The sequence below is a fragment of the Pezoporus wallicus genome, unplaced genomic scaffold (genome assembly GCF_028554395.1).
Source record: "Pezoporus wallicus isolate ANWC-B61680 ecotype Strahan unplaced genomic scaffold, APGP_CSIRO_Pwel_v1 contig_5069, whole genome shotgun sequence".
Taxonomy (NCBI): domain Eukaryota; kingdom Metazoa; phylum Chordata; class Aves; order Psittaciformes; family Psittacidae; genus Pezoporus; species Pezoporus wallicus.
Window position 1 is genome coordinate 7,893,511 of NW_026642361.1, and position 13,525 is coordinate 7,907,035.

Below are 13,525 nucleotides of genomic sequence, written 5' to 3' on the forward strand. Positions count from 1 at the left end.
ACAAGGAAGATTCCCTGATGACATCAAAGCTCCTACCTCAGACTTCCTTTCCTACTGCCAAAGGGAAGGACTGAAGCAGAGACATGGACTCTGGGCATTCTGGTTGGCAGGTGGTGTTGGGCATGACCACGTACAGCACAGCCCCAGTGTGCGGCAAGGTGAGTTTCACGGCACCTTTTGTACCAAGGCTTCTCGTGGAAAGCAGAAGAGCCGCTCCTCCACACTCACTGCTTGGCAATTAGGTCACCAGGGGTCTCAGATGTGAGCTGTGGCTGTGACACCAAGGCATGAAGTACTTTGCAGACACAGAGGAAGACAGTCCCTGTTCTGAAGGGCTTGAGCCTATTTCTTAATCATCTTTTTTACATAAACTCCTTTGTATATACACATATTCGCTACATAAAGTAGAATTACACCAAAGTAATGGATATAGCAGAAAACATTGTCACAATATATGTATGTAACCACACTAAATAATTATTAAAACTGCAAGAAAATTTTCAAAATGCCCGTTGTAGTATCTAAAAATATAGAAATGTCCAACACTTGTTTCATCAACTTTGAAGGTAACTTCATCTCTCATATTCTATCTGTACACCTACATATTTCAAAACAAAACACCGCGTTAATCTGGAGTAAACACCATGTTTTAATGGCTAATATCCTAATAAGACATCTGAAAGACTTAGTCACATACCTTACAGCATGGTATCACAAGACATAATGTATACATGGTCAGAGTTACAGCTGCTAAGCTGAGGGGTTTTTTCCTCCTTATTCACTTATCTTGTCCTGAAGAGGAAGTAATTCCTAAAGATTGCGAAAAGAACCTTAACTGGTGACTTAACTGGTGACTTTCCCATCTTTTTTGTATATGCTCTACAAGAAGGACATCAGGAACCTTGACTCCATCTTAACGCAGTTTTTTGTGGTGGAATTTCTTCTGACTTTTTTTGGAGTGTATATGAATTTAAAATAAAGACATCATAAATGAACTTACATTTATATTAAGTAAATACTGTCAAATATAAATGCCTGAATTGCTACCTCAGGGAAAAGATGGGAAAGATCGTACTAAATTCCAAAAATACCTAATTCTATCTATCACTGAAGAACCGAACTTCTTCAGGGGAAATGGGAGAAATTCAGATTTAAGTCCACAATTAGTTCCTACTAAATCAGCTTCATCTTATTTGTAGCCATTAAATAAATTAGTACAGTGTAGAAATGGAATTTCACCACTGATCCCACCTTACATGTAAAATACTGTTTAGAAATAGAGGTCCAAATCAGATACATCATTACACGCTTAAAGAAGTAACTGACATTAATCAGAACTCGCATTTTTGCATCACCAACAGTGAGTAAAGACAATCTGCTCTCTCCTGATCCTGTCTCAATGAGAAGTGGTTAAGTATAAAACAAAAGCAAGGACAGCCAGATTTTGAGTCAATACACACAGTTATAAAACCAGCAAAATCAACTGCTGGTCTGTCACCTACAGAAGAGCAGCCCTTTTTTGACACTGGCTCAGACTCCATACAGTTTGCACCTTTTTGTGGCCCTTTTTACACCCAAATCCTGGTCAGAGGGGTAAAACACACAAATATCCAAACATCTCAGGGAGAAGGGAAATTAAGCAGTTTATGATATGAAAGGTATTTTTGAACACTTAACATTTCTATAAGATTTCTGTAGACTTTTAGTAGGAACGGGATTAGTGCTTTCCCTTGGAAACTTACTTATCCAAGGAAACAAAACCTGTTCTAATGAGAATTAAGGTTTTCAGAATGGTCTGGTTTATATTTTTTTATGGAATCACCAAGAAACACCACAAAATTTTTAAAAACTGGTCCTTCTCTTGACATCAATTTGGGAAAAAAATACTTTCCTGACATAATCAATGGATTAAATTCTCACTAACTGTATTTCTAATACAATCTTTATTATGTACTTTTGGTCACTGTTTCATCTTTGTCAACTCAGTTTTTTCTTTGTTTAAGAGATACTCTAATGTATGTCTTTCCCAAATCACTGCATTAAAGGAATACCTACAGTTAAAGGCTTTCCCTTGTCCAATGTGCTTAAAGGGTAGCGGCCAACTGCATGTTATGGATGGAAATTATAACTGATGGAGATGTTGCCGTTTTTGCAGGATCTAGTTTATGTAAACTTAACATGGCTTGGTTACTACAGAAAATGGTTACATATTTGTAGTTTCTCAGTCTACACACCTGTGGGCCCAAAATAAATATGACCTAAATACTGTGGAGAGATTTCAGCTGAAAACTGAATCCTAGATTACAGACACTAAACCTAACATCACAGCCTTGAAGAGACTGAATTGAAAAACTATTTACTAAGTCTCAAAGGGTAAAGTGCATTGCAACTATATCTACTTCAAGGGGAAGAAAATAAGGACTGCTACAAATGAGCAGCATGGGTAATGGGGACTACCCAGTATGTCTGCAGTGCACACAAAACAAGAAAGCATTATCCCACCTGAAAAATTTAAGAGGGTAAAAAAAATAGTCCTGGCAAATATGTCAGACTTGTTAATATAGTTAAGGTTACAGAAAGTTGAAATTTCTCAATTCTGGGGACCAGAGCTAAGAAAACAACCCCTATAAAGTACTGTGAAACTTGCAACATTAAAAAAAAATATTCTGAGCATCCCTTGTATCTGAGACCAGAATAGACATAGGCCAGCACACGAGAACTAAGGAGGGACGTGGTTGGTGGCTGTAATTGCAACAGGTCACTCAGGATCTACCTGAAGTCTCTGTTCCCCTATTTGTCAACTAAGAATACTGTCTCCCTGCCTCAAGGGTGTGTTTATTCACAGGTCCAATTAATTAGTATTTCTGAAACACCCACACCATACAGATGAGAACCAAGTATTTCTAGGCAGCTGGTTAGATCAAACACACTTGCCTCTAAACACATGCTGAAGCATTAGTTCAGTTCACAAATTAAAGTGAGCTCCAAGCTAAGAGCCAGAATTACACCAGTATCATTAACCTACTACTTATTTTGCAATATCTGGTAATTTCTCTTCCGTATAGACCAAGACTGGTCCATAGCATAGGGTGAGGCAATGGCAAAGATGAGAAGGAGCACTAGCACTGCAGACCTGTAAAATGTTTCACTCCAGACCTTCTTGAGTACCAAGGTCTCCCCACAAGTCAACACGTCTATCACAAGAGCATGCATGGGTTGACCATGAAATTATTAACAAAGTGGTTTTTTTTAAATCTTATTTAAGTTCCTCACAATGATCTCAATGACTCCCATATTTTACTTCTGCAAATTATTTTCTTTGTGCATCTGGTATTTCAGTACCATACAGTCTGTAAAAAACAATGACAGTCAGAGTGTAAAGGTTGCCTGGTATCCGTTAATGGTGTGACAAGACACGTGTTTCAGGTGCTATTAGTGCTGCCACTAGTAAAGTGAGAGAAGACCAAAGAAAAAGTTAACAAAGGAACAGGGAACACACTCCAATTTAAAAGACAGAAAATAATCGTAGTTTGTTTGTTACAAAACTTGAATTCAAATATTGCATGAAGAACCTTAATTATTTTACATATCTCCAAATGGCTTTTCTTGCATGTTTTTCTCACTCACAGTTTAAGGGTTATTTTATATCACACCAGTTCACAGAAGTGTCATTTCCTTTGCAATCACAGGCTCAAGATTAATCTCCTCTGCTGCTAGTACCAAGGTGCACCTGCAATACTGCCAGAATTCTAACATTATTCAGAGTATTAGAAAAACAACAAAACAAAGAACTTCTGCTAAGGGTGCATCTGGCATATTCAACAAACAACATTCTACCTGGATGTACCTGTTACACTAAGCAGCCATCACTGAAACCAAGTTCACCAACTGCAAAAGGAAAAGAAGTATGCTCGTAGATAATACTACCCTCAGATAATTCACTACATATCTTTCTAAATTATACTATCAACTATGGATGCACACTGCTAGGATGTACAATTTTCTATAAAGAACTATCAAGTCCAGTACCCTGCCTCCCGTGTAACCTGTGACTGATGCGTTAGAGGAAGACAATAACTGCATAATAAACCTTTCCAGTTGTGCAATCATGCATGTTGCTGGAGAACTGGGATATCTCTGTCAGGCATAAAAACGTAGAACACTGGACAAAGACAACCATCTGACCTTCAAGAGTCTTTCTTTGTCAAATGCAGAGAGTAAGACAAACACATAATGACCCTGAACAATAATTAAAGCTATGTACAAAATGTTGACCTTCAAAAACAAGACATTATGGAACAGGTAAAAAAGAAACACACAAATGCAAAGGAAGGAAGGCACACTGAACTAAGAAATGACAAGAGAGCCTTAATTCATATAGCAAATATGTTCACAAAGAACCCCAAACAAACTCTAATGAGATTAAAGTTGTCAGATTTCACAGGGAACTTGATATACCACTGTGAATTCTCTTCTAGCAGAAGGAGCTTAAGGCTGGGTTTAGATGTGTTCATAGCTCTGATCAACTAACTTTGATGTAACCTCTCAAATATCACACAAGTTAAGAAAACTTCAGAATTAGAGGCCTTCTTGTCTATGTGGTCTAATAAAAAAAAAAAAAACTAACAAAAAAAAAACAAACACAAAACAAACAAACAAAAAAAAAAGACAAAAAAGGTGTGGTGTTTATACCCTTTGAGATGAACCAATATATCTTGTGAACGTCAAACCGAGTGAGTTAATGCATTAACATACATTTCATTCTGGAGGAGCCACTTCAATGAGGAATGAACACAAGATATGTATTTTGAAAGATTAGGTTTACCTGCTAGTAATGCACATATCAAAGAGGCTTTAAAAAGTGTTATAAATGTCATTAACGAGTATAGGCACCAGACCAGAATATTTATAAATTCAAAACTGGCATGTCACTCGGAGTCTAATCAATTTAAAGAGGCACTGTGAAAGGTGGTGATGCTGCTATGCAGTAATTACTACTACTGTAGAATGAAATAGTGTTACCTAAATGAATACTTGCTCTACATTAATTCCCTTTAGTTAAACAAGTACATGAAGTAGGCAGAAAAAGTTCTATTAGTCTATAAAAGGCGTTAGTGTTAAGAAATGCAAAATACTTGCATCTTCAATTCTATAAACTTCACAAAAGGTGCAAATGATTTAATGCTTCCCAGGCTCACATAGGCAGGTCAGTACTGTTATGTCTAGTTTTCCTAGAAGTACCATCATCTCGGGGCAGTGCTTTTTGCAAGCTTGACATAGCAGCAGTTCTTTCAATGTCTATCACAGCATACAGCTCTGTGCGCCTGGTTGGAGTTTGCGGAAGTGGAGTGGTGGGGGTTTTTGGAGTCTGAGGGTTGTCGGAGTCACTACCACCTTCCAAGTCAACCTGTATGTAGTTGAGCTGCCTGTGTTCTAAACTTGGACGCCTAATGTCAAAGTTAAAGACTGTTGGGGTACAGTCCCGACGTCGTGTAAATTCTACTTTATGAGCACTTGCTGGTACTGTTACATTCTCTGTATTGACATAATTATGCATTGGATCTAGGTTATTGTGGTAGCCATTTAGAGATGCGGTCTTTGGTCCTAAACTGTCATCTTCATCTCTACTCAGCTTGCGGGCTTCCCAAACAGGAGGCAAGGATGGCAAGTTCTCATAGTTCAACAGCGCAGTTCTCCTCTGAGCAGAGTTGTTAACATTCTGGGTGTCTGAGGTACTGGTTGATGTCAAACGACCTCTCCTGACCCCTGAGGCACTAGGGATTGATAACCTATTTATGTTTTCATACACCAATTTACTACCAGATGGCGTTTCTCTGCGTTCATCACTGTCATACCCAGTGTCCCATTCAGTATTGTTTGTGCTGCTGCCACTAACTTGGTCTCTCCCAAGTTGCTCCAGTTTCTCTCTTTCCATTAATTGTCTTTGAACAGGTGTTGGTCCTAAAACAAACTTGACTCCTTCAGGCTCCAGGAGAACCTGAGCATCTCTGTCATCAGTACACATCTGATCCTCTTTTGCTTTTGCTGTTTCAGTGTTTGAAAGCTTTGATTCCAATGGCGCATGCACACTTGATCGACTTTTTCTTTCCTCTTGTACCCCAGTAGTGTTGACGTAAGTGTGCACCTACAAGGGGAAGAAAAAACAAGTAACTTCAAATGCTATTCATGCCTTTTCTCCCCCTCCAAATTTCTTTCTAAGTCCCTGCTTTTCTAATCAAAATACCAGAAAAGCAAATCTCATGATAGCAGCTGTTTAACAGCAGATGTCATATCTTTCACATGTTGCTGAACTGTGCTGTTTTAGGGTTTTTTTTCCTTGTTGGTTTTGTTGATGTTACTCTAACAAAAGAATAGAACTTACACCTAACACTAATGATTATTTTGATTTCGTATTTTACCTCAATTTTGCTCTAGTTAAAGCTTTTAATGTTCTATTCCAGCTCTGCTCTGGTCAGGGCAAGCTTGAGCTGCTCCAACTTAGCTCATTAGTTCAAACGAACAAATCAGTGAGCTCTGCTGTCCCTCACTATGGCAGTGACCAACAGTTCAACAGTTGCTTTAGATAAATTTATCTTTGTAATTTCAACACTGCAAAGGAAATGTAACTAACACACCCACCCACCCCATCACCCCTAGGATCAAGCCATCCGTACTACTCAAGCAATGAGAAAAGAGGTTGGCTCTACTGGAAAAACAGTCCATTCTTTCTTCAAGAGCCAACAGTCTCCTAAAACCAGAAACTAATGGAGAAAAATACACAATTCCATATGAACCGTGGCACTCAATTAGAAACAAGAAGGAGTTGGCACTGAATGCCACTAAGAAAGGCAGGAATATACCAAGTTCCCACAGTGGATCAACACAAGGCTGAACGGGAATGACTGAAGTAATGGATTCCTTCTCTAAATTTTAATTCTGTGTCTGGATACCCAAACAGCAAAAGCAGTATTTGACAGCAGCAGTCATCTAGCCGTCCCTACTTCTCTGTTAAGCTCTACAAGCTGAAGTGTTATTTACAGCTCACTTGACTCCTACACTCACTGCTTTCTCTTAAACTCATTTCTCTTCAACAGCTCCAACAGCAACACTTGGACTCTTCTGTGGGGGCTCTTAACAAATCCTTCCCACAAGATGTTTCATTGCACTTGGTTCCAGTTACCTTCTCTGATTTCCAGCATTGGTTCTTGTGATACATATATTCCTAAATCCCACCACAAATTTTATTAAACTTGACTAACATTTTCAGCAACAATCTGAATGAGGAGACAGAACACACCCTTCTGGAAGTTTTCAGTCTATCCCAGAATGGTAGAGAGGGATCTCAGCAGAACTGACCTCATAGAAACCTCATGAAGTTCAGCAACAGCAAATGGGAAGTCCAGTGCCTGGCAGGGAACAACAACTATACCACAAGCTTGGCACCAACTTGAAAACAGCCTTGCAGGAGAGCACTGGCAGTCCAGGTGAATGGTAAGTTGAATGTGAGTCAGCAGTGTGCCCTTGCAGCAATGAAAACCAAATGTGCATTGCTTTGTGTTAGCAAAAGGACAGCCCAGTAGGTTAAGGAAAGTGATTTTTACTGTCAATCCAGCACTCGTGAGACTGAATCTGGGCTCCCCGGTACAAGACAGACATCACCACACTGGAAAAAGTCCAGTAGAAAGCCATGTTTAGAAAGGCACATGACATACAAGGAGAATTTCAGAGCACCATCCTTGTTCAGTCTTAAGGCCAGAAAACCACCTAACAGCTGTTTTCAACTTCCTAAGAGGTAAAGAAAAAGACAGAGCCAGACCCTTTTTGAAGCTGTTCAGCAAAAGGCTAAGGGGCAATGAGTTACCAGGTGTAACAAGAAAAAATCCATTGACATATTAGTGAGAAATGCTTTCATAACAAAGGTGGTGAAACACTGGCTCAGAGTGTTGTAGAATCCCCTTGGAGTATTCAAAGCATGACAGGACAAGGCTCTGTGCAGCTGCCTCTAACTTTAAGATTTGATCTAGAGGACTCTAGCGGTCCCTTCTAACCTAAATTATTCCACAATTTCTATTCAGCAAATAGAAAACTTAAATGTAAAGCAGCTTCTTGACCAAGATCTCTCATTAGAAAGTACAACTCAGGTGGTGTAAAAAATATTTACTGAAATTTTTGAGTATATGCCAATACATACTTTCTGTATCTTTATTAATATATAAGATGAGCAACTTAAAGCAGTTACTTTCCTCCACAAGCTATCCTACAAAGTGTCATTTTAAAAAGGCAAAGCAAACACTTTTTTGAGGCAGTTAATATATGGTAGGAATACATTACACCCTATACTGAAAAACACAAATGAAAGCCTAAAGAGCAAGCATTAGAAAAATCTGAACTAATGCAGAACCTAACTTACATAAAAGGAAAAAATACCCACTTGCTCCTCTGCTACAAGTAAAGGATGTGTTGATTCTTCACCAACAGAGGGGAGGCGTGCACTTCCGACAGAAGGATGTCTGCTGGAAGGATGTGATGAAGCATCTCCAAAAGATGGATATCTGGGATAGCCATTAGGTAAACTTTGTGCATTGAACCCAGGAGCTGATTCAATTAGAAAACAAGTAAAGCCATATTAAAATAGAACATTTTACTGTATATGAGTAAGATGCTTTGTATCTTCATTTTCGATTTTCAAAGGAGAAATTAAAATATGTAAACCAATGTTAAGGGTTGGGGGGAATTGCTGGGGGAGAGGAAAGGAAAAGCAAATTGGAAGAGTACAGCATCCCAGTATTTACTGAGAAAAATCTCTGAAGCAACCACTGAAATCCAGGTGTATTACACATCACAGTTCCCCCAGTAAACTCCCTATCCAACTTCTCATTTTACATTAACATGTCTCCTTAACAAACAGTACACATAATAATAAGCTTCTATTTCCCTGAAATCATCAATAACCTGGAATTCCTAGTTTCAAATATCAAGCCATCTGTCTGAGATTACTTAAAATCCTCTGGTATTTTTGAAAGGACTCCACCCATCTATCTACTCACAGCAAAATAAGTATTACAAACCCACTGTAGATGTGATATTACCATTACTTTTTCCCCCCTAATAAAAAGGTTGGAACATTACCCAACATTAACATTTCTCAGAAATGCTGCAAGTAAAATATGGTGACATATTATAAAGCAACACTGCTTCAGTGTTCATACCCATACACCTATTGAATTGCTGTGTAATGCAACACTGCTTCAGTGAAGCAGTGTTCTTATGAAACAACCAAGTTCCCAAAACTTGTTTCTTAAAGCTGAAGAACTTGAGCATGGCAGTTTTGTTACCAAGACTTAGGATTCCCTAAAAAAATCCTCAGCAAGTACCTCAAGAGAATGCATTACTGGTACTTAGCCTCTTAGCTTTAAATTGGTTTTCTTTTTAATTACTTAAAGATTTAATGAAAATTAAATGCTATTTTCAGCTAAGCACCACATTACATTCAGGTACGTCATCTGATAGTATAACCATACTTACTGGTAGGTGTTCGAGGGGTTCTTGGAGCTTCCAACTCAGTTTGATGATTATTCCTTTCTACTACTGGTTCTTCTACCACATTTATGCTATTATTCTGCATTATCTCTTGCAACATATTAAATAGCTCTTCTGCACGGGCACATTTAAAGGCAAAGATTCCTATAAATACACAAGGAAAAAATCAAAATCCTTTAACTTAAAGAAACATGTCTTACAATGTATGTAACTTTCAAAAAAAACAGAACTGGAATCCATGGAATGAATACCTGCCAAAGAAACAAAATGTTAAGAAACTTTTATTGCACCAAAATAAACACTTTTAAGGTTTTTACAGTAATTTGTGTATCTAATAGAAGAGTAAGATTCCCATGCACCAAAAGTTCAGTTAGAACAGAAAACTGGTTCAGATAAGAGCAAACTAAGTTTTGAGTGCTAAATGAGGGGTTTAAACAAAACAAAACACACAAAGCAGGGCAAGGTTTTTTCTTTTTTTTTTTTTTTAAGCTGAGAAAAAGGATACCTGTTTGATAAATTAATTAAAAAACCCAAAACACAACTACTAAATGAAACTACTGTGGTGTTACACAGTCATATTTTTTAAATCAGGTTTCTATTAAATTACCATAAAAATAAGATCCCTGTACAACAGCAAAGAAGAATTTAAACATTGGATAAAAGTTTGGTTTCTTTGAAAGGATTAAAATGAAAAGCTAGTAAGACAAACTGTGTGAAACGGACAGTAACAAACCAATTGCTTTAGGCTAAAGGATAGACACAGAAAACAAAGTTAGCAGCAATACCATGTCTTTTGCGTGTGTATTGTGCCACTTTGCCTTTAAACAGCAGGGAGCGCCCCAACTTACCATCACCAGCAAAGTCGCAGCTTTGGATTATTCTTCCATTGAAAGCATGAAGTTAAAGTTGACATGCTTGTTAAACGTGGGTGGGTTGCTCATTTTTTAAAGTGAGTATTACAATCTTAAAACACTCTACTAAAACTACCTACCTAAATAGCTAGTTCTGTAAGTACAGTTATGGTAATACACTGGCAATTACTATCAAAATATATTTATTTAAGGACAGAGAACTGTGACATCAGAACTACCAGAAAGGCTCCACATGGCAGAAGTTCACAAAACCCCAGCTGGGAATATATCAAATGGACTTAGAGGAATGACACTCCACAATTAATATTCAGCTGCTGTGGTGAATAAGCTTCATGCTTGCAACACAGCAGCTGCAGAGCTGCTTCTCTACGCCATTTCTCCAACCCACGATCCAGTTCAAGTATAAACCATGTTTAATTTTTTGCATATTTATGAAAATTCACACAAGATACTTAAATCTTAAGGGACAAAAAGTAAAATAAAATTGAAAAAAAAGAAAAAAATCCAGGTTCACAAACTTTAAAAAGCTCCCAGTATGTTTCTGAGAAATTCAGCTGTCTTTACCTATTTGTTTTAAAAAGTGCTTCCAAACTGCTGATTCCTTAAAGTAGGAGGTGAACCAAATTGGCACTGAAACTGCAAGCAAAACCAACCTGATGAAACCTTGATTTTTATTAAATATGTCCACATTAATACAATGTGATCTGTCATTTACGGAACACGGTGACACACAATCTCCCCCAAGTTTTCTACCCTTAATTATCTATTTAGGTGCACTCCCAAAACTTATCAATTAATATAATTTGAGATTAAATGGAAAACACAAACGAGAATATCAAGTAATGCAATCAGTAAAAGTTGCTGGGCAATATTCAGGGTATACTCAAATGAAATTCTTGGTCATCTCACCAAGTGAAGTTTTGCAACTGTGCCCAGTGTAGGTCTCAGGAACAATGCTCCACTGCAAAAAAGGCAGCAGAGAGAACATTTTCTGGCAGATTTCTTTTTTCTCAATACTCACAGACTTTTAATATTACATAAGGAAGGCAAGAAACAAAAGAGGGAGGAAAGGGCTGCTGCTTACACAGGCTGCTTAATCTTCTCTATTAAAAATTAATATAGGAAGCTAGCAGAAAAGTCATTTAGACTTTGGTGGAAAATTGTGCACATTTGCTAACAGGCCATGGGAAAGAACCTTTAAAATAATATTTTCAGTTTAATTTTATCTATTTTACGTATTTAGAAGCAGCAGTAAATTAAATCTGAAAAACTAATTAAAGTGATTTCCTTCAAGACAAAGTTTATCACTCGCTTCAAGGAGCCTGAGAATTTAGGTCAGTATGGAGTGTGCTGTAACATTTGAAAACATCTCCGTTTCTCATTAGGAAATAAGCTGAGAATACCCCAACTGTCTGCTCTTACCTCTGCTTGGACAAGGAAGACTGAATGGTAAACTTTGTTTATGATCAAGTTCTTTCATCTTACTGATTTTTTACAGTCAAATTTTAAGAAGGTGCAATTGCTAAATATCATTATTGATAAAAGCACGACTAAATGCTAAAAATCTGTAAGAAAATGAAAACGCAACTTAATTTCACAAGATACGAATACGTAAGAATTCCAACTACACACAGCTACATTCCAGTGGAAAGATGCAAAACGAGGCCAAAACCACTATACCCTTGGGGACTGCTGCAGTGAAGAGAGAAAAGCCTAAATCTTCTCACTGGGAGCCAACCTTGGCAAAGGCAGGCATGATCTGGGAACTGCAAAGGTAACCATCTTTTCCAATTAAAGCCACATAGAAAATAACTAACTGAGCATAACTGGAGATTACACTTCATACAAATAATATGAATTTGAAAATGGCATCACTGATATAAATGGAAGTGGCATTTGTTTTAGGAAGAGGATGAAAGAAACACAAGTGTGTTACTGAAGACAATAACAGAGTCAGGATATCCAGTTCATATCAGTGCTCCAATCTTTTAAAAATCTAAAAATTGAGAATTCTTTGAATTCCAAGGAGATTCCTCCACAGTTCCAGGTTTCACTGCCCTTCTCTGAAGGTCAAGTCAGCCTCTGAGGTAGAAGGATTTCCTTGCCAAAAACACCTCCTAAGTTGATGAGAGCTATCCAGACCTACAATGCCAAAAACTGTGTAACTGAAATCCTCGTTTTACCGTAAGACCATTCCTCATAAGGTAACACACTTTCTTACCCCAGAAACCACCTTCCCATATAAAACTATAGCCTTTAGAACTCTTGCCAAAGGACAGGGAGATATACTTTTTGTTTGGGGGATGGGGGGAGAAGGAAGGGAAGTGTCATCCAACATCAAATAATTTCCAAAAAGCTTTTAATACCAAAAGATCACATACCTTGTCCAGTTTGACACCTTCGGCCACTTTCAAAAGAGAAAAGATTTGAGTCATAGCCATAGCGACGGAGACAGAGGTAGTGCCATTTTACAGAGTCCCTTTTACGGGTGTACAAAATTAGTTCTGTATCTGTAAGTTCCATTATGCCAGAACCCAGTTCATTACCATCATCATCGACATTAATAACCTATAAAAAAAGAAGTTAAATAGCATTAGGTCAGTACTGTCTGAACACCAATACTACTACTACTAATGTTTCCCTGATAATGCTCCACCTGCTCTGTCATACTGGTTATGATCCTTGAGGTAAAAGTTAAAAACACAAAACACCTCATCAAACCAGTTCCTTTGCTTCCCCCACCCAGAATTAAAAGTAATACATATTTAAAAGCAGTTTGAGTAAGACTACATGACATTACTGTAAAATCCAAGGAGAAATTTAAAACACAAGAGATTTGTAAGTTTAATTTTTTTAAACTGGCTTTATGTACATGTTCTAGTGTTTTCATCCAGATAAGGCATACCTCAGATAATGAAATATTTTTAGAGACCCATTTCTGAAAAAACATTTGATTTGTCATATAACCCCACTTAAAGTTGGGTAAAGGAATGAAAAAGATAAGCAGCTCCAAGATAAAGCTTCCTTCACATACGTGTGTAGCCTTGCACTGTGCTGAATCACCAGACTGGTTTAGACTTTTTTATGCCTTTTCAAAAAAAAACCCCAAATAA

At 37.6% G+C, this 13,525-nt stretch overlaps 1 protein-coding gene across 4 annotated transcripts in view; it reads right to left on the reverse strand.

Annotated features, from left to right (window-relative positions):
- Positions 1-4,801: 4,801 nt before the first annotated feature.
- Positions 4,802-13,525, reverse strand: part of FRS2 (fibroblast growth factor receptor substrate 2) — a 38,684-nt gene continuing 29,960 nt past the window's right edge. For 3 of the 4 annotated variants that reach the window (XM_057429529.1, XM_057429530.1, XM_057429531.1), the window contains 4 exons: positions 12,794-12,980; positions 9,526-9,684; positions 8,432-8,595; positions 4,802-6,145 (listed from right to left, as the gene is read on the reverse strand). In XM_057429529.1, the coding sequence (XP_057285512.1) occupies positions 5,195-6,145; positions 8,432-8,595; positions 9,526-9,684; positions 12,794-12,980 (1,461 nt within the window). In that variant the 3' untranslated portion in view covers positions 4,802-5,194. Of the gene's footprint in view, positions 6,146-8,431; positions 8,596-9,525; positions 9,685-10,388; positions 10,421-12,793; positions 12,981-13,525 lie in introns of those variants that run through there. The other variant, XM_057429532.1, reaches the window with a different exon arrangement.